Source organism: Perca fluviatilis, unplaced genomic scaffold, assembly GCF_010015445.1.
Source record: "Perca fluviatilis unplaced genomic scaffold, GENO_Pfluv_1.0 PFLUV_unplaced_scaf_59, whole genome shotgun sequence".
In the NCBI taxonomy this organism is placed as follows: domain Eukaryota; kingdom Metazoa; phylum Chordata; class Actinopteri; order Perciformes; family Percidae; genus Perca; species Perca fluviatilis.
The window spans coordinates 1-20,818 of record NW_024375736.1 but is presented as its reverse complement, the minus strand read 5'-3'; the positions used below and the strand labels follow the sequence as shown (position 1 = coordinate 20,818).

The window sequence follows — 20,818 nt, the reverse complement described above, 5'->3', positions numbered from 1 at the left end:
TTCAGTCCGCTTTGGCAAACCATTTGTAGCGCTCACGGGCACGCTGACTTTTTTTCTTCTTTTCTTTTTAGCCAAGTTTGATGAAGTAGTGATTCCATAAAAATGAACCCGGAGAAGCGCCACGTCCTGCTGCTGTGGATGCTGGTCTGCTCCGGTATGACCGAGGCGATCGAGCCCATCAGCACCAGCATAGCGGTAGGCATGGCCGCGGCTCTCACCGGGTTCTTAGCCAGCTACCAGAACATTTTCTATTATTTCAACGAGTGCTGTCGACCCGAGTGGATTTCTTTCAACAAGACAGGCAACGCACATAGCCCAGACAGCAACCCAACATTGAATATTGATTTTCCATCTGAGTCATCATTATGGTTGATATTGAAATTTCAATGCAAAATAAATGTTGAATCTCCATTAGGCCTACCATATCAATGAAACCGATATTGCCAATGTGTTGAAAAGTCATTGATTTAGAGTTGACCGGGAAACGACCTGTTGTTGAAAAGCCATCGAAATATAGTTGACCGGGAAATATTTTTGAAAATGCATTGATAGTTGACCGGGAAATATGATTGAAAATGCATTGATAGTTAACCGGGAAATATGATTGAAAATGCATTGATATATAGTTGAACGGGAAATATGATATGATTTTTGGTTGACCGGGAGATCATCGGGTGGTAGACCAACGTACTGCACCGGACACATCTCATTTCTGGACACTTGGGGTGAATACTCAGGTAAGCTTGCTTAATATGTAATGTTCTGCAATGTTTGATATGAATTAATTGTACTAAATCAAATACTGTTACTCATTAACATTATGGTTAGTGTCCATCATGCTTTTGGATTCTGCAAAAGACAACTTTAAAAAATAGCTAATGATTTATGTTAGCTAGCGTTAGCTAACATTAGCTAGCGTTAGCTAGCAGTAACTAGTCTTAGAATATGATACAGATGAAGTGGGAAATGTTTTGGCAAGGAAATTATTGGATATGACTGAATTTCCATTTGTAGTTGCATTATTGCTTTTGGATTTTGCTGAGGACAACTTTTAGAATTCGGTCATGTTTGCTAATACTAGCTAACTTTAGCTAGCGCTAGTCTTAGCATAAAAATCCATTTTGAACTGATGTTTGGCAAGGATGTGACAGTATTTGTTGCTCTAATTGTGTTGTAATGTGTTTGTAGAGAGTAAAATGCCAGGCGGAGAGGGAAAAAAAGAGCGATCACCTGCAGGAGGGACTGAAGCAAGTAAAAAGGTAACCTTCTTGTGTGTGTGTGTTGGTGTTTTTCCTGGGGGGGGGAGGCCTCAGAAATTTTCCTTATGAAAGGTGTTCGCAAGCTTGTCCTTTTTGCCTACCTTTTCGAATAAACCCATGCACATATCCGATCATTGAAAAATACTAGGCCTAGTGAATTGGTTTCCAAGTGTGCATATGTGGGTGTTCTGTTTAACTTAAAGGCTATTTTTTTTTTTTGCATTGTGCTTGTATTTTCTGTTTTAGATGCTCTTACACAGCAGATGGGGACAGCCGCCGTCACCCAATTTACTTTTGCCCAGGCTGTGCAAAAGTGGCTGCGCTATGCGTCAGACCGGGCAGGATGGACTGGACGACAAACCAGTCAGACGTCAGAGGACCATGAGCTGTAACTATGCTAAAGAGGACAAATAATGAAATAAGGCTAATAAAATGAATTTGTTTTTACCTTAATCAGTGTGGTGTGGTCAGTGTTTTAGGCTATAGGCATACAAGCTTTCAAATGTTCCATCACTTTTTAACATCCTGGCTGTAGATAAAGCAGGATATTCATTATAGGCTTTTATACCATGGTCTGGGTGAATACTCGATTCTGATTGGCTGCATGGTGTCCATTAAAAAGTGATGTAGGACACCTACTAAAGGAGTTCGGTGAAACGGACTGTTTGCTGTTCTAAATGAATGTGCTAGCTACATTAAATCAATAAGGAAATGTGGATTTATTATTTCCAAATCGTCCTCTGAACATCTTGCTAGCATAGCGTTAGCTTTCTGGCTCGTAGCTAAACTGAAGGGTTCTATCAGCTGAGCGGACTATATAAATATCTCCGGTTGCTAAGGTGAAGCAAGTCGTATCTAAGGTTCTTCCTAATTCCTGGTGGAGAGAACAACGTTTGCATTGCATGAGAACCTGGAGCCGGTTGTACCAACAGGGCTTTACGCCGTCTTAAGGTAAGTAGGTCTTAACTCAGCATTCTAAGTCCGACCTAAAAGTTACGAAGTTGCACCGTCCAGGCTTAAGTCCTCTTCTCGCTAAGACCGGTAAAATCTTACACCTAGTCAGTAGCAGGCGTAATTCAAAATCTAGGCCGTTAATAGCCGTTATCCGATAGATAATGTTTCTATAGTAACCACTTTGTAACCACATAACTAAAGACAGTAGCCTATAGACATGGCGCTCTATACACAGATTTTACAATGAGCGGGCTTTTAGACGGAGAGAGTTATTAGGGACAGAAGCAATCCATTGGACATATACAATGATGAGGAGCTGATAGAGAGGTTTCGATTCTGTCGGAGGGATATATATGAACTTGTTGAAGAGCTGTCACCCGACTTACAGTATGTATCGAACCACAACGCAGCATTGACACCAGCGTTACAGCTGTTAATAGCGCTACGTTTTTATGCAAATGGTGCGTTTCAAAACACTGTTGGAGATATGATTAATGTCCACAAATCCACCGCATAAATATTTAGTGACCAAGTTTTGCTCATTTATCAATAGTAAAAAGTGACACATTTAGGTTTTACAGTAGGCTAATCATTGACTATTTTTTCTAGGTTTCATTGTCTTCATGGAGAGATGCGGATGCACCCTGAGCGAGTCGCACCGTAATAGCAGCGTGCACTGTCCTCCACAACATCTGTGTCACCAAGAGGATCCCTCTTCCTAGGCAACACCATCACCGGTTCGGGAGGAAGGTGTCGACCCTGTGGACCATGCAGGGCATGACGATGGCGGGAGACTAGTCCGCATAGCACTATTAATGCTTTATAAATGTTACAAATAATTCTGCCAATTATCTGCAGGTTGTAAACCATAAAAATAAGCCACAAAGAAAGTCCAGTTGGTCTATAATAAACTTTTTTTTTATTTGTCATTGATTCATTGTACACAAATTTTGCCATTAGGCTTATTTACAGAATTACAAAAGACCGCCCATCCTTCTGCAGCAGGGAAGAAGGCGAAGATGACCTGTTTATCTGTTGTTGGAGCAACTGTATTTCTAACAATATCTTTTGTTTTTCAAGTTCCAACTTTTCCTGCTCGGTCTGTAATTTTTTTGTTTCAGTCTCCACTCTAACAATTTCTTTCTCAAGAAGTGTCTGCTGAAGATTATCCAGCCTCCTCATCCGTTTCACCGGCGGTGCACCGCTGCTGTGTTCGTGAGAACTTTGTGGAGTGACTGGGTCCTCCATCGAGTCTAAAAATACAGATAATATGTCATATGCCTATTGTTATAAGACAACTACTAAAACTGTTATTCTAGGCTACTCTAATATATATACACACCTTCACAAATCACACTCTCGCTTGAGTGATCGACATCCATCTCTGGAGAGACAGCAGTTTCTTCCATGTCGGTACCGCCACTTTCCGCACCGACCAAACCAATAAAAGCCGGGGAATCCTCTCCAAAGATATCCACAATGATGGTACTGTACACGGAAGATTTTGGGGGAGGACCCCCCGGTCGGTGGGGGGTTTTTTGCAGACAAATCTTTTTTGCTTTGCTCAGGAGGTCTTTCCACTTCTTTCTTACATCGCTTTCTGTCCGAAGGCAGCCGAGTCAGAGCAATTGTTAATCGCCTCTGTTATCTGTCTCCATGTTGTTTGTTTTTCTTGTTTGTTATTGTATTTGATTGCTTGGCAGTCAGTGTGAGTCTGTGCTGACTGTACAGCTCTATTAACTTTGCATCTCAATGTCGGTGAAATTTTCTTTTCTTTTCTTTGCTCCTCCATTGATACCGGCTAACGTTACAAGTTAACAAAACAGCGGAAGATAGTTTACAGCGTAACCTAGCAACGTTACAGCGTAACCTAGCAACGCACGCTGCTGGTCAACAACACATGGACGCTAAGACCAGGCATAGTTAAGCCTAGGCTTAAGTTTGGGTGGCGCAACAGACGTTAGGTCAACTCTTAAGACTGGTCTTAACTAAGACCTACTTAGCAGTTAGGACCAGGCTTAGTAAAGCCCTGTTGGTGCAACCGGCTCCAGATGAATGGGAATGATTGTTCCAGGTATATTAGCCGTCAGGCGTAACCAGGAGACGGAGTTATTGTTTGGATAAACTTTAGATTTCGATTGTAAAACTAATTAAAATATGAACTAATGTTTTAAAAATATGTTATTTGGCAAGTGACCATGGTATAAGCGGGTTAACGCCCGACGAGCATACCTGTCAAGTATCCCGTTTGGCCGGAAAGTCCCGAGTTTTTTACCCTTCTTTCCCCCCCCCGTTGCCTCCGGCTATTAGTATTTTCCCGTAATTTCTTGCGTTTTAACCTGCGTTATTAAAAAATAATACCCCGGTCCGGGGAGTAAAAAAAAAACATTCCCAATATTCGAGCTCTGTCACGCCTCGCCTGCGATATCGCCACCTGCAGTAGCGTACTACAGATACTGTAGATGGCAGTTGTCGCGATTTGTTTAGTTGTGAGGTCAGATGATGAGATGACAACACGCGGGAAAAAACAAAAAAACAGAGACGGATGATGGACGCCTGCGGAGAGACGTGCACTGCCAAAACTTATGAAGGCGTAATATGCATTCCCGCATAGCAATGCAAGTTGAGAAAGGGGGTTTAGTATGGTACGAAAGATTGTTACAGAGAATAGGATGACGTTAAACAACAGAACTCTTTTGCGCTCTGCTTCATGTAAACCACTCTGTAAACCACTCTGGCCCCGCCCACAAATCACTCCTTCCAAAACAATCTTAAAGAATGCAAAGTCTGCAACAAATTTATACAATAACTCACTAAAAGAGTAAAGAAAAGCAATATGAAATGAAAAGAATGTGTGGAATGAAAATAAAATGTAAAGACAAGCAATGATATAAATTGTAAATGCTTTCAGCATTCTGCATCAAGTGGTGATTTTAGCTTTCTTGTACACCTGTCTTAAAATGTAAGGGATACTGGAGCTTGGTTGGGGTGGTGGGACTGCTTGCGGTGGGCGCCGGAAAATTTCCCTTATTTTCAAATCCAAAACTTGACAGCCAGGTATGCCGACGAGGTGTCTATTGTCAGGTATTAATGGACTTCGACTTCGGTTCACGCCGCGCCGTCGTCCATTAATACCTGACAATGGACACCTCGTCGGGCATTAACCCTTACTTAATTTAGGGCATTACATTTTCGAATGCCTAGCAATACTTTTCTATGGCTTAATAATGATTGAAATTCCATTGAAATCACGTTGATCCTTAGTTCAGTTGAAATTTCAACATTGTTTCAATATTCCTGATAATTGAAATACCATTGCAATTCCGTTGATCTATGGACAGGATTTCAATGTTGTTTCAATATTGAATATTGAAACGGTGCAAAATGATGTAGAGTCAACATCAGCCTTTGATGTTGTTTCAATGACTTAATGTTGACAAAGGAATGTTGATTTAACATTTCAATGACTGTTATCTGGGAGGGCTTAATTTGAACATGTTCCGGCTCCTCCTATAAGTCATGGGCTCCTCCAACGTTGGATCCGGAAACTTTTTTATTGGATCCGGCACCTCCTGTGTCACTATGAAAAATTAATCGCCTAAATGAAAAAAAAAAACTAGCCTACTGTTTGTGTAGTGTTCAATGTTGTTGTCTGTCTTGTTAGTCTTTATCCCCCATTGAAGTTCCACACAAATCTTGTGTTTGCATTTTCGATGCGTTTTGAGGTGAATTTTCAGGGTGAGACGGAGGGGGGAGAGGGACGGAGGGAGGGGAGGCACTTCAACAGCACGGCGATGCGCTTCAAGTGACACAAGCGCTTGTGCTGGTTGAGATTGTTGTTATAGTCTCATTTCACTCAGGGGGAAAAATGACAAAAGGACAACAAAGTTTGCTTAACTTTTTCAAGTCGGATCCCAAACAAAAACCGTTTCTGCCGATCAAGAATGTGGAGACCACGGTGTTTTTTGGTTAATTTAACAGTCCGATGGATAATTGCTGCTTGTGAAAACGATTGTTGCAGTGTATTTTTTTTTTTCACATTTCGCACCGATGCAGTGCATGTTCTGAAATAAAAAAATAAACATTGCCCTGATGTACACACACAGCGTTGTTTAGGTTTTTTTTCTCAGAGAAGCTATAAGGCAGTGTAATTTTTTGTTTTGTTCCTTTACCTCCAACCCCCGTTTTGAGTCGCCGGATCCACCCCCCCTGCGCTCCGGGACCTCCCACTTCACATATTTTAAAGCACTGTTGAGCCTGCTGGAGTAGTGCGGTTTGTAGTCTACCGTGGTGTTATGGTTGTTTTAACGCACAACAAGGACTGATGTCAGCAATCAAGTGGTTTCGACAATGAAAGCGGCACACTTATATTTGTCGTTGCTCGTTTTTTCGTCAGCCAGTGTGCTGGTCAACACGTTTGAGCCGATCACAACAACAGTGGTTCTAGGTATCGGTGCGGCTCTGGGGCGGACTATCTACAATTATTTACACGAAAGTTGCGATTCGAAATGGATCGCCTTCAATGCAACAGGTGAGCATTTAGATGTGTATAGAGGATATATTTAATGAAACTAAACTCAGCGCTAATTATTTAGGTGACCGTGCAGTCTAGACATGAAGTGAAAGTGGCATATGGTGTGAGTGTTTTTTATCCACTAGCCTACCCCGAAACGGAGTAAAATATTCTTACATTTCCTCAACAGCATTTCCGGTAATAAATTTGGGAGGTATCTGAGTAAGTGACATAACCCATGAACCATAACCATAACTTTTATGACAAAAACGAATGACACTTGCTGACAGAAGCGTTATGTCATAAACGTTTATGTCTTGTTTATAATGTTTATGACACGTTCATGACATTATAATGTTTATGACACGTCCATGACAGTGTCCTGTCACTCTTAAATTTATATGTGTATATATTGTGTGTGTGTGTGTGTGTGTGTGTGTGTGTGTGTGTGTGTGTGTGTGTGTGTGTGTGTGTGTGTGTGTGTGTGTTTGTTGTGTTATGGTTGTCTAAGCTCCTGGATGCCTAAAATTTCCTTTGGGATGATTAAAGTATCTATCTATCTACCAAGGCTGAATTTTGGGAAAGAGACTTCAGATACAGTATTAGGGGACCACTAAGGTCTATATAAAAGCATCCACAAAGCAGCATGTCATGGGACCTTTAAGTGATTATTTACCTTCAAAACCAAAATCTAACTGAGGAGGGTAAGACAGGTTGGACAATAAAAGTTTGACCCCTTCAGGCACTGTTTAAATTATTTTTGTGTCAGATCAAGAATAAGAAAGCTTGTAAAACACTTTATCCATGTAGGCTACTCTATTTGATTTTTTTTTTATTTGATATTTGTGATGTCATTGTAGTGTATGCTTTCTGTTTCTGAAGGCAGTGAGCTGTTGGGTTATGTCATTACATTTTCAATTAAGTTAGAACTATCCTGTTGACTTTCTGCTGTGCACTCTTTAGGTTTCGAGGTTGACCTGGAAAGCAAACTGTTCGGACAGCACATTGCATCACGCGTCATCCTGAAAGCTGTGAATGGATTCATGAGAGATGACAACCCAAAGAAGCCCCTGGTGCTCTCTCTGCACGGGCCGAGTGGAACAGGAAAGAATTTTGTTAGTAAGCTGATTGCTGCCCATATTTACAAGAAAGGAATGGACAGCAGCTACGTTCATGTGCTTACATCTGAACTTCACTTCCCACTTCAAAGTCAATTTGAGACCTACAAGGTATGATAAAAAGTAGACACGTTAAAACACAGTGACATTCTTCTGTTTGAACTATGAATTCAGTATGCCACTGTTTCTCCTCAGACTCAGCTACAGCAGTGGATCAAAGGCAATGTCACAAACTGTGAACGCTCCATGTTTATCTTTGATGAGATGGACAAGATGCATCCTGGCTTGATTGACAGCATAAAGCCGTACCTGGGGTACCACAACAACCTGGATGGGGTTTCCTATCGGAAAGCCATCTTCATCTTTCTCAGGTTATTTGAACAACAGAAGGGGGGGGGGCAATCTGGGGAAGAAAAAAACATAATAGTGACAAGATTCTGAGGAATTATAATGTTTATGTAAACAGCGGGGATACGATACGATACAATACGACTTCTATTGTCAGCCAGTGCTGAAATTCTTTTTGCATCCCTGGGTAGCTCATTTAAAAAGAGGACATAGATATACATACAGACATACATAATATGAATAGCACCAAAAGACATACATAAAACATTACCACAAATGATATAAACACCCAAGTAAGGAAACAAAGCATACATGTATAACAACAGAAAATGACATGAACATACACACAGACAAGGTCTTGGAGACTTATAACCCTGAATAAATATTTCACTGGATTTAAAGTAGCTGGTTTAACAATAGGATAGATTGATGTATAAAAAGAGTTTTTAAGTCTGTTGCGATTGAAAGAATGAACTCTAAAGCGTCTGTTTGAAGGCAGAAGCTGATATTCTCTGTGCAAAACATGTGAGGAGTCATTTTAAATATTCCTGGCCAGTCTGAGCATACTATTATTGTGAGCTTCCTGAAAAGAATCACTTGGAGAGAGATGTTTTTTACAGTTTTAGAAATTGTAATGCTGTCATAAATGACAGAAAAGCTGTTTTGCAACTTGTTTTTGGCTGATTTACATGGTTTCTGCTAATCAAGACCTTTTTTTATTGCCTTGTGGGTTTGCTTATACTTTCATCTTTCACCACTACACTTGATGTGCTGATGCAGAAAACCTCCATGATGAAAATCCAACAGAGGAGTGACATAGAAAACAGTACAGTGTAATACAGACATCAATACACTGCAGAGCACATTTTGCATTATTAACCATCACTTTCAGTGTTTTAAGAGATTTACTTGACGAGGACACAGAACAGCATTAAAATGCTGCTGTTGCTTGATAGAAACATGTTTCATTAATGTCAGCCCAAGGTTTTATTTTTCATTTGTTTATTGTCCTGTTTAAAGCTCCATTGTGTAATGTTTTGATTTGATTCTTAGCAAAAAAAAAACTTTGTTCTTTCACAAATATGTGCTCATTCATGTGTAATTACTTCCACCAACTAATCAAAGTATTCTCGTAAGCGTAGAATCTCCCATTCAGAATCATTCAGAATACATACGAGCGAGTCGCTTGTTTGTATTCTGCCATGTTGTGCCTCCATCTTTAAAATACATTAGCCAAAGAGGGACATATCTCCACCTTTCGCGCTTTTACACTCAGTGGCACCGTGACGAATGCCAGGGATAGATTACACGAAACTGCCGGCAGATTTGAAAGCCTGTTGAAGATGGAGGATCAACCTGATATTTTACTAACATTAGCTTGCATTCGTTTGGGAACCTGATAGCTGATGTTAGCCATGAAATTGTACCAAAATAACAAAAACGTAAAACTATTATTACACTGGAAGGAACACTCACGGACAAAGTCGTACTTCTTGGAATAATACCGCCACCGTAGGATTGGGAGGGGCTAGAAAGTATAATTCAGTTAGTTGTCATATACAATTTCACCGCTAGATGGGATAAATTCTTACACAATGTAGCTTTAAAAAAGATATTATTTCATTGTACTTTGGGTATACTTTACTGTTTCTGATCTTCTTTCTAGCAATGCTGGAGGGAAGAGCATCACACAGACAGCTTTAGATTTTTGGAAAGCAGGACGAGATCGAGAAGAAATCAAACTAAACGATCTGGAAACAGGGCTCTCTTCATCAGTATTCAACAGCAATAGTGAGTAGACTTTTTTTTGTCACACAGACAAATATTCCATTCTTCTACTTTGACTTTTTTGCCCACTACTGCTGGTATCTCTTAATCTTCTTCATGTAGGTGGCTTGGGGCATTCAGGTTTGATTACCAAAAACCTGGTGGACTTTTTTGTCCCGTTCCTGCCTCTGGAGTACCGGCACGTCGTTCAGTGTGTCATGGCTGAGATGAAAGCCAAAGGACTTCATCCAGACCAGAAGGTGGCAGACAAAGTGGCCAAAGATTTGTTGTATTTTCCTAAATCTGAAAAAGTGTTCTCTGTCAGTGGCTGCAAGACGATATGTACAAGATATCACAACTACATCTAATGCTAATATCTGATGGATGCATATGATTACCTAGCTCTGGGGAGTTTACTCCCCGGAGTCCTTATGTTTCTTCTTTTGCAGGGAATTGCGCAGAGCTATGCTCTTACGATTCCCTGAAATGCCCAGCTGCGTCCTGTTGCATCCTGCTGCGTCCCTTGCGGACAGCCGCTGCATCCACCCATGCTCTGCAGCACCACGTTACATCCCGCAATTGCTGTTTGCTTGATTATGCACAGAGTAGTCAGGATCCGGTAGGAGACTGCACTACTGCAGTATGACACAATGTGCCCTGCTATGACATGAACTACAACGACTACCTTCAAGTCACTGTTCCATTATCTTCTAATGTGACTATTATTGCCACTGTTCATCACACCCCCGAACTGGCCCCGGTCAGACACTCACCTACCAAGAGTCCTGGGTCTGCCGAGGTTTCTTCCTAAAATGAAGTTTTTCCTTGCCACTGTCGGCAACAGCCACTGCTAATGCTTGCTCTTGAGGGAATTACTGTAATTGTTGGGTTTTTGGAAATTATAGAGTGTGGTCTAGACCTACTCTATCTGTAAAGTGTATCGAGATAACTCTGTTATGATTTGATACTATAAATAAAATTGAATTGAATTGAATTATTATGTGCACTTTTTTATCAAAGAAAACACTTTCAGTCAAAATGACTGAGGAGAGGAAGTCAATATTGTAAATAAATATCCTTACATTGGACTGGAATAATTATCCCTTTAAATGTACAACCTACCTGTAGTTTGTTTAGCTGGTGGGGTGTATGTCCATGTTTGTCCAGGGCAGAGATTGGTCCAATGTTTATGTGTAGGTGTAGTAATTGTATTCTTAGAGACTCCAGTAAGAGTCTCTAAGAATAAAATGTGATGTGTGATTATGTTAAAATAAAAAAATAAAATAAAACCCGGTATCATAGTGGGATCTATCCTCTTTTAATTATTATTAAGAAGATGATACAAAGTCATCATGGATTTCACATAACCTCAGAAGGGTAGCCTAGATGCCAGATTAAAAACAGGAGATGAAGAAAACGTAGAAAAAAAAAAATAGATAGCATTTTAAAAGTATATACTAGATATATAACCAAATAGTATTGATGCTATAATGATGAATGGCAAATACACTTTCTTAGTAATGTGGTTCTAGATCATTAGGCTAATAAAAAATTATCTATCAAAAACTTAAGTATGGGGGAATCGGGAAATTTTGATTTGTGCAGCCATCGATATTAATTTTCCAGGCAGGTTCCGCGAGATTTATTATAAAATTTAATGAATTAATATGGGTTTGAAATAAAAGTGGGATTTAGCTTCAGGTGACGGTCACCTTTGGACTATGACGTCATGTCAGCTCACTGTGTGCATGACAACCACAACGCCTCCACTGCCAGCAGTCCGCACTATTCAGTCCGCTTCTGGCAAACCATTTGTAGCGCTCACGGGCACGCTGGACTTTTTTTTTATTTTTCTTCTTCCTTTTAGCCAAGTTTGATGGGGAAGTAGTGATCCCATAAAAATGAACCCGGAGAAGGCACGTCCTGCTGCTGTGGATGCTGGTCTGCTCCGGTAAATGATCGAGGCGATCGGAGCCTATCAGCACCAGCATAGCGGTAGGCATGGCCACGGCCCTCACCGGGTTCTTAGCCAGCTACTAGAACATTTTCTATTATTTCAACGCGTGCTGTCGACCCGAGTGGATTTCTTTCAACAAGACAGGTAACACATGGGTATCCAGCTAACACGTTAAGCACGACCTTGTAGCAAACTGTTATACGTTTAATATGTCCGTTTAGCCTTTCAAAATTGTCAAACGTTTCTGGTGTTGTGGGTTGAACACAGACAGCCAACAAAGCTTACCGTGTTTGTCGAGTGTTTATGACGTGTAAGGAAGTTCCCCGTTGTAAAGAAGCTAACGCTAGCTAGCTAGCTAGTTAGAGCCTGCTGTTTAGCGCGGTTTGTACCGTGGTGTTATGGTTATTTTAGGCACAACAAGGACTGATGTCAGCAATCAAGTGGTTTCGACAATGAAAGCGGCAAACTTATATTTGTCGTTGCTCGTTTTTCGTCAGCCAGTGTGCTGGTCAACACGTTTGAGCCGGATCACAACAACAGTGGTTCTAGGTATCGGTGCGGCTCTGGGGCGGACTATCTACAATTATTTACACGAAAGTTGCGATTCGAAATGGATCGCCTTCAATGCAACAGGTGAGCATTTAGATGTGTATAGAAGGTATATTTAATGGGACTAATAGGGGAAAACAGCAGCGCTAATTATTTAGGTGACCGTGCAGTCTAGACATGAAGTGAAAGTGCCATGGCGTGAGTGCTTTTTATCCACTAACCCGAAACCCGAACCGGAGTAAAATATTCTTACATTTCATCAACAGCAGCCCGTTCGGACAGCCTTCACACCGTTTAAGTTTAGGATTTCAGTCACATACAGCCATTCAAGGGTTTTTATTGTGGTGGGACACCTCATCTGAAAACCAAGGCCAACTGAGCACAGTGGTGGAAAGAAACCAACTACATTTACTCAAGAACAGTTTTTAATTATAATTCTATCTTTTAGATATCTTCTATCTATCTATCTTTCTGCAACTCTAAAACTTGCAGCCTACTGCACTTGTGTTTTTCAAATTTTATGCAACTTTGTACTTTTAATCCACTACATTTTAGAGGCAAATATTGTATATATTATTTTTCCACTGGTCTGACATATTTAAAACCTCCAATTGGTGTTAACTGAAAAAATGCATTGCCACAATGCTGAAAAACAGGGCCGTTTTTCAGAGATCATTAAACGTTGACTTTTAGAGGATAGCGCTTTCTCACGAGACAGCCATATAAGATGCAAGCTGTTATTGATCCCTGCCGGGAAACTCTGTTGTTACAGTCGAAATAAATACAGATAAGTAGAGAAAGTAACAGAAATAAACAATAAGAGGTACATCAATTAAAAATAAAGTACAATAGAAATGTACCATGACATGAGATAAGGCGAGATTTTAATGGCTTACCACATTGGCTAAACATTTCGGTCATACTTTACTTAAGGTATCTACAAAAGAGTGACATGAACCCTAACCATAACCATAACTTCAGAAAAATCTGAATGACACTTGCTGACAGAAGCGTTATGTCATACACGTTTATGACTTGTTTATATTGTTTATGACACGCTCATGACAGTGTCCTGTCACTCTTATGTAGATACCTTCAAGTAAAATGTGACCCAATTTCCTAAGGCAGATGCTCAGATAGGTGTTTCAGTCAGCCACTAATTCTGCTGGCTCTCTTTAGGTCTCGGAGGTTGACCTGGAAAGCAAACTGTTCGGACAGCACATTGGGTCGCGCATCATCCTGAAAGCTTTGACTGGATTTTATGAGTAACGACAACCGAAGAAGCCCCTGGTGCTTCCTCTGCACGGGGCACACCGGGCACGGGAAGAACTTTGTTAGCAAGCTGATAGCTGACAACATTTACAAAGAGGGTATGGACAGCAGCTTCGCTCATGCTTTCACATCCGAACTTCACTTTCCACATTCAAGTAAATTGGAAACCTACAAGGTAAGGCACAAACGGATCAGGCAGAATCCATACATTAGTTAGAATCCCAGTGACATTACTTGTTACTTGTTTGACCGTTTTTATATGAACATGTTACTGTTTCTCTCTTCAGACTCAGCTACAGCAGTGGATCAAAGGCAATGTCACCAACTGTGAACGCTCCATGTTTATCTTTGATGAGATGGACAAGATGCAACCTGGCTTGATTGACAGCATAAAGCCCCATCTGGACTACTACCACAAGCTGGATGGAATTTCTTATCGGAAAGCTATCTTCATCTTCCTCAGGTAAGAAAACAAAAAAGAAGGCCGAAGCATTCCCTTGAGTCTAGTCTCGCATTGCTATTGCTAGTCCACACAGCATTCCGGGATGGGAGATTAACGCGCACTACCAATACAATCGCCTTGGGGCCGAGGAGGCGCGGAGCCACGGGTTCCGCTGCAAAATAGCCTCGGGAAGGAACTTGTTTTGGTGGAACACGGTAACAAAGGTTGTTTTAGTCGGCAACAGAAAACTCCAGATTGGACAGATAGTCTAGCTAGCTGTCTTAAAGGTCACGATGAGTTCCTGCATGACCTCACTTCTGTTGACGCTCCAAGTAAATACCAAGAAAACAGAGCAAGCTCGCCCTCCCCTCATGTTTCCGCTAACTGTCTATGACTAACTGTCACTAACTCCCACTCCTCTCCCCCAACCAACTTGTCGGTGATTGGCTGGAGTGGTTTCTTGTATTTTGGGTACAGCCTGTGCCTCTACTGTTTGTTTGACGCTTTCACTTACCCCCCCGCGTGTCTCCCGAGACCGGGCTTCTTCACGTGTGTCAGGGGACAGGCAGCTAGCAGATCAAGGAGAAGATGCCCACGATTTGAGACAAAAATGAAATCGCTGAAACCACGCAGGAACTCATAGTGCACCTTTTTACACTTTTAAATTTAGTGATATTAAATGTAATTCTAGCAGAATCTTGACAATGCGAAGTTCCTTTGCATTTGACATTAATCTCTAGGTTGTTCAATGGAGAAATGTTTTGAAACACTTTGCAGCCTTTGAGTTATATTTGGTGCGTGGGGGGGCCTTGGGGCTAAAAGCTAGTATTTGCGGACCTAAAAACTAAAGATGCAGTGAAATATAGAAACTCTTCTGTGTTCAAAACTTTCAATGTTTTTGAGACTCACTTTAAGACACAGAAATGCAATCATTTGTCGCTTCGCAATTAGAGGCACATTCTAATATGTTTCAGCATTCGATCTTTGCTCCTAGTAATGCTGGAGGGGAGAGCATCACACAGATCCTTTAGATTTCTGGAAAGCAGCACGGGATCGGAAGAGATTGAGCTTAAAGACCTGGGAAACGCTATCTCTTTTCAGTGTTCAACAACAAGAATAGTGAGTATAAAAGAAATCGACACTTCTTTTGTTTCGCTGGATTACTTGTATGTCATTCCTCAGTCAGAACTGATTTCCGCTACTACTGGAAGTATCTGTTCATCTCTTCCTATAGGTGGCTTGTGGCATACAAGTTTGATTGACAAAAACCTCGGTGGGACTTCTTCGTCCCGCTTCTGCCCTGAGTACCGCACGCAGTCCAGTGTGCCATGGCCGCTGATGAAAGCCAAAGGACTTCGGCCCAGATAAGAACGTATGGACCAGGTGGCCAGAGATGTAAACCATTTCCCCAAATCTGAGAGAGAGTGTTCTCTGTCAAAGGCTGCAAGACGATAGAGAACAAGTTGCACTACTACACATAATGTCAGCATCTGACGGACACTCGGATGCGGACATTATTGTCCACTAGTGCACTTTTAAAAAAAAAGAGAGAAACGCTGTCAGCCAAATGACTAAAGAGAGGAAGTCGAGCTGACTGAACTCTGAGGAAGTCTTTATAGAGGTTTCTCTGTCTGACTTTGTGGCCACATGGAGGATTTCAGCAGGCCTTCTCCAATGTTGCATATTGCTTACACTGAATGCGGAGGCTGATGAAAGAGAACAGCCACTTGAATAAAAAAATAAAAAGACTGGAATGCCATCCTTTGTAAGTGATTAAGGGGGCTTGATCTCCGCTTTATGTCACACCACAGGTGAGAGTCTCAAAGGCGTCTCTTGCTTTTCCTCAGAGCCCTTAATGACTTAACAGGGTGTCCTTCTGTCTGTAGAACTATGGCATTTCACTGTTGTGCATTTGTTTATTTTTAATGTGTACACCATCATTTGAATTACTGGAAACACCTCAGCCTTTAAACTCTTTTTAATTTTAAATATTTTTTTTTTTTTTTTTTTTAGATCTACTAGTGTTATTTTACACACGCCCACTGTACATAATGAAGTTCATCGACAGTTAAATTTGGCCTGGCTGGTGCACTATTCAAATACGTGAATGCAGATAACTCTGTTTATATGTCATATTGAAATCAACATTAGCAAGATATGTTTTCTATACAGTTCAGCCACACACTTTGATATCTAATTTGGTTAAAATGAAACATGATTGTGTTATTCAGGAGTAATATACACTGTTATTGATATGGATGTGTCCATAGTGAAGTATTTCTAGATGTAATTTAGCCTTTATTCACACTTTGACTGGACTCTGTAGGGTATTTGTACACTGTGTATCGGCTCAGGATAGTATTCTCACAAAGCAAGATTTTTACTAAAACTTAGATTTTTAAATTCTTAAAAAGCAGACACAAATCTCTAATGATATTGTATATAAACAGATTGGTTGGTTGATTCTCCAATTACTTGGATTTAAAATTCAGCTAAAAGGTTTCTTTCTAAAACACAATACCCTTTATATTTAGTCAATAAAGAGGAGATGGTCATAGTTGTGGACAACATTGTTGTGGAAGGAAATGTTCTGATGGTTTCTCAAAATGTGACCATTTGCTGTCAGAGTTAAAAAAAAAAAGTTATGAAATGTTTTTTTTTTTATACAAATTGTCTCACTGTGAAAGAGCATTGTGTGAATGGAAAGCCATCACTAGCAAGCTTCTCTGCTGTAAACACACCAGACAAACAAATCATAAATAAAATGACATTTTCTTACTGTAACTGTTTCGGACGATGCTTTCCATCAGGCTGAAGAGCTTTGAACCATTAGGGTAACAATGAATGAGCTGGTTTATTGAGAAAAAGCTGGACCCTGAACAGTGAGGTAACATCTAATTTATGCTGATCTGTTTTTCTTCTAATGTATCTATAGGTATGGACACGCAGTTATAAAAAATATTAAAAAATAGCAAAGAATACTACAGAATATTTTGGATGCACAATAATCCTAAAGGAAGCTAAACTGCCAGTATCAATGGCAAGCTAAATCGGTGCATTCTCTCAGTAACCATGTTCATGTTGTCCTGTTTGTGTTTCATGCAAAGTACCAAACTTTATTAATTCACAAACATGTTTCTTCCCTTTAAGCTTAAATCATTCTTCTTAGATTTTCTTTCCTCGATTTACTTTTTAAGTGATTGAAAACTTGGACTGAAAAGTTGTGTAATAATCAAATAGCTTGCAAAACCCTACTGTGCAAAGTTCAACTTTAGGCCCAAGGCTAAAAGTAAAAGCATAAAGCTGAAGTTTAAAATTAAAAGTAGGTCTCGTACACAAACTGAATGAGTTTGACGCATCAAAATAGGCAATGTGCATTTTTGTAGCTTGCATAAGGATCAAGGGCATTACTCTTAATGCTTTCACACTGTAATTCATTCTAATTGATAATATTGCAAGGGTAAGTGCACCCGCAGATAGACCTCACTACATTTTAAAGAGATATTCTAGTTTCTTTTTGTTGCTCCATTCACTACATTGTTGGATAAATGAGTAGTTTATAGCTAAGGTCAGGAATAATGATGCCAACCTGTTGGACTCCTTCCACAGATAAATTGGTTTATCATTTTAGTTGAATGCACAGATTTGTGTTCAGCCTAGCCCCCAGGTCTAAAGCCTGTTTCACAAATCTGTAGCCTGTTTTGGTTTTGATCCATCGGTGACATTTATCATGCGTGCTCCAGATGTCCTGTGTTATTAGAAGCTACAAACGTATTGTACGCTGCTTTCTGCCCATTTCTCCCTCAAACAACAGTGTAGTGCAGGACACAGGAAGGAAGAGGAAAAAGATTGTTAGGAAAAGATTTATATGAAAATACTGACATTACAGCAAACAGCTTAAAGAGTCCCTATTATGCTTTTAGAGGGGGTTTCATCTTTTAGTTTCTTATAGTTTCTATGTGATGTAATAGATGTATAAAGAAAAACAAAAAACATTTCACCCTAAATGGAGCTCTCTCCCACAGACAGCACTTTTTCCCTTAACTGCCTAAAACAAATCCTCATTTAGTGATGTCACTGATTAAGAATGCCATCCAAGTTTTCATTTGTGCTTTCCATAGATGCTGCCTGAACAAGCATCAACCAACCCAGTGACTGATTTGGTTGACCAATCACAACAGACTAGGCGCTTTCGGGAAGGCGGGCCAAGAGCTCAAATTGTGTTTTATGCAGAGGAGCTGCAGCAATGGGCAGTAATACAAACATATTTTTTGAACATCAAAGCATATATTCTAATAGACCCTAAGATTACAAAGATGATGCAGAAAGGGAGTATAATAGGGGCTTTTAATCCTGGTTCACTTTGTTAGGATCGCTTAACCCATGCCCTTCACAATAAGTCCTGCTTTTCTTAGCCTTATTTATTAATGTTTTCATGGGCAAAAAGCTAGGTTGGAGTATTTCGCGAAGAATGCAAAGAAGAGGACAAAATGATCTGTGTCATATCAAGTTTATATCACATTTAACACAGTAATCACCTTTTACTTTTTCTGTTAGAAAAACTGTTGGGTTGGCCATTTCAGCATCAGCTGCCCCTCCTCCTGAAAATCCCGTGGATTTGAAGCCCATCACTGGCCACATCTTTATGCTTCTTTGTTGTAATAAACAGTCCTGAATAAATTTGAGTTACCAGGCACAGTCTGTATAAAAAGGTCAAGAGTCTTATACCCAGCAGGACTGCATTAATGCAGCCATCGCCTTCGGGTTATTTGTCACTTGGGCATATTTTACCTGGGAAGTAAAAAAAAACATTTCAGTTAAAACAGATTTATATATCACACATATGTATCACAGTATGATTCTACCCTTTAACACCTTTTCTTGATATTATCTGATGAATGTCTTGTACATGGCATGTGCACACTTTTACCTAGCTAAGGAATACAATCGGCTGCTTTCTACAGCAATATCTATTATGCTGTGTAAGTTATTGTTTAACCCTTTAAACTGAAAATAGAAGAAGCTGGATTCATTGTTTCCAGATGTTTCTGGAATTCATTTACAAAAAAGGGAATAGACACGCTACTGCAAAACACAATGGATTTATGGTTCACACTAGATGAGCACTCACCCCAGACAACCTTCCCTCCTGTGTAAACACAGCCCAGTTCGGCTGACATTGACTCTGCTACGACTGTTCCTTTAGTGATGACTCCCAGAGAGGTGTAGAGGGGTGAGGAGGGGTTCTCTCACTCCCAGGAAGGGAAGGCAGAACGTGGGTCCTTCAGCTCTGGATGTGTGACATGAGCCTCTTAAAACGCTAACCCTAAAGTAGAATAAAGAGAAGGACGCCACTTAGGAGTTAGGCACTTCATTCAAAAGAGAGCTGTAGATTAGTTGGAAGTGTAGAATGGAACAACACATTTCAATTCTAAGCTATACCTACGCCATCTTACCATGGGTCTGATGAAACGCTCATATTTGGGGAGGTTTACGGTAAAGCGCCGCCAACAAAGCAAACTTTTGGTGACCATTCTCTTCCAGGCTTTCTTTGTCTCTTTCCAGTTCTTGATGACTTTGAGCACCCCTCCGTCTCTCCCTGGGCCGCACCTTGCAGGGCACCCCCATTTACCCTCTACAGAAAAACATTACACTTGTGTGATTAGAAAACAATTAACATTATTTCACACACTATATCATTACTCATAAATTTAACAAAATGAAAATATTACATTTTGGCACAAAAAGCAGGAAATCTTCACTGTGACATGCTACTAACTAGACAACCACTGAAAAATTAAGCTGCCGCAGTAGATTTCCATGGGTACTTACAGCCTTTCTTTGACAGGAGAGGACCTTAGCATGACCTTAACAGGTAGCACTCCTCGGGTTGATCACGCTCTTCTGCTTGGTCCTTCTCTGTTCATGCATTTGATGCTGCAAAGGAGAGTTGTTGCTTAGCTCTTTATTGGGCATACTTTCTATGGATTGTTTTACAAGCATTTACAAAAGATTCAAACAGGATTCTCTGTATATAACTCACGCCTTCTTCATCTGAATCTTCCTCTGCATGTCTCTGTTTCAGGGTAATAGTTTGGCTTCAACCCAACTAGCCCTCTACTTTGTGGGACTGGCTTCATGAGCCCCACGGCTCTCCTTCCTTTTCTTTTCATGGTGGTCAAGCATGGTAGCCATGCCGCCATGTATGTAACTCAATGTGCTCTCGCTCTGGGGCTAAGAAAAGCAAAAAACAACATACAATTCAATTCATTATATTATTATTATTATATGAAATGCACATAATTTGGGCAGTAAGCAGAAGTAATAACTACTAAGTACAAGACACCTTTACATACATGCATAGAATCAATGTGACCAATATGATAAAACAGCCTGCTTATTGGTAGAAGCTCAGAAACTTTTTTTTACGGCTTCTATTATTCAAACTGGCACATTTCCATCAACAAAAATCAATCTAGAACTCTAATTAGTAGATAACTGTACAATTTATCAACAACGAGATAACTTCTAACGATAACGATTATTCATTCTAGTCATTTGTCATGCAAAATGACAACATCTCAGCAGCTTTCAGCTTATCAAGTGTTAGGATGTGTTTTATATAGCCCTGAGGCAATT

At 40.3% G+C, this 20,818-nt stretch overlaps 1 protein-coding gene and 1 pseudogene across 2 annotated transcripts; both read left to right on the top strand.

The window, feature by feature from the left end:
• Positions 1–7: 7 nt before the first annotated feature.
• Positions 8–10,475, top strand: LOC120555265 (torsin-1A-like). 2 transcript variants are annotated; one of them, XM_039793945.1, is made up of 5 exons: positions 8–301; positions 7,690–7,955; positions 8,040–8,215; positions 9,859–9,983; positions 10,083–10,475. In XM_039793945.1, the coding sequence occupies exons 1-5, from the start codon at positions 103–105 to the stop codon at positions 10,325–10,327; spliced, it is 1,011 nt and encodes a 336-aa protein (XP_039649879.1). In that variant the 5' UTR covers positions 8–102; the 3' UTR covers positions 10,328–10,475. The 2 variants fall into 2 exon arrangements, with proteins under 2 accessions (XP_039649879.1, XP_039649878.1); XM_039793944.1 differs by lacking the exon at positions 8–301 and adding an exon at positions 6,457–6,744.
• Positions 10,476–11,688: 1,213 nt separating this feature from the next.
• LOC120555268 lies at positions 11,689–15,912 on the top strand (annotated as a pseudogene).
• The last annotated feature ends 4,906 nt before the right edge of the window (positions 15,913–20,818 follow it).

What these genes read in the sequence shown, in the direction of transcription:
- LOC120555265 (XM_039793945.1), top strand. Translation starts at nt 103, where the DNA reads ATGAACCCGGAGAAGCGCCACGTCCTGCTGCTGTGGATGCTGGTCTGC. An exon ending in GATTTCTTTCAACAAGACAG is followed by an intron (nt 302 to 7,689) that starts GCAACGCACATA and finishes TGCACTCTTTAG; the next exon opens with GTTTCGAGGTTGACCTGGAA. An exon ending in GCCATCTTCATCTTTCTCAG is followed by an intron (nt 8,216 to 9,858) that starts GTTATTTGAACA and finishes TCTTCTTTCTAG; the next exon opens with CAATGCTGGAGGGAAGAGCA.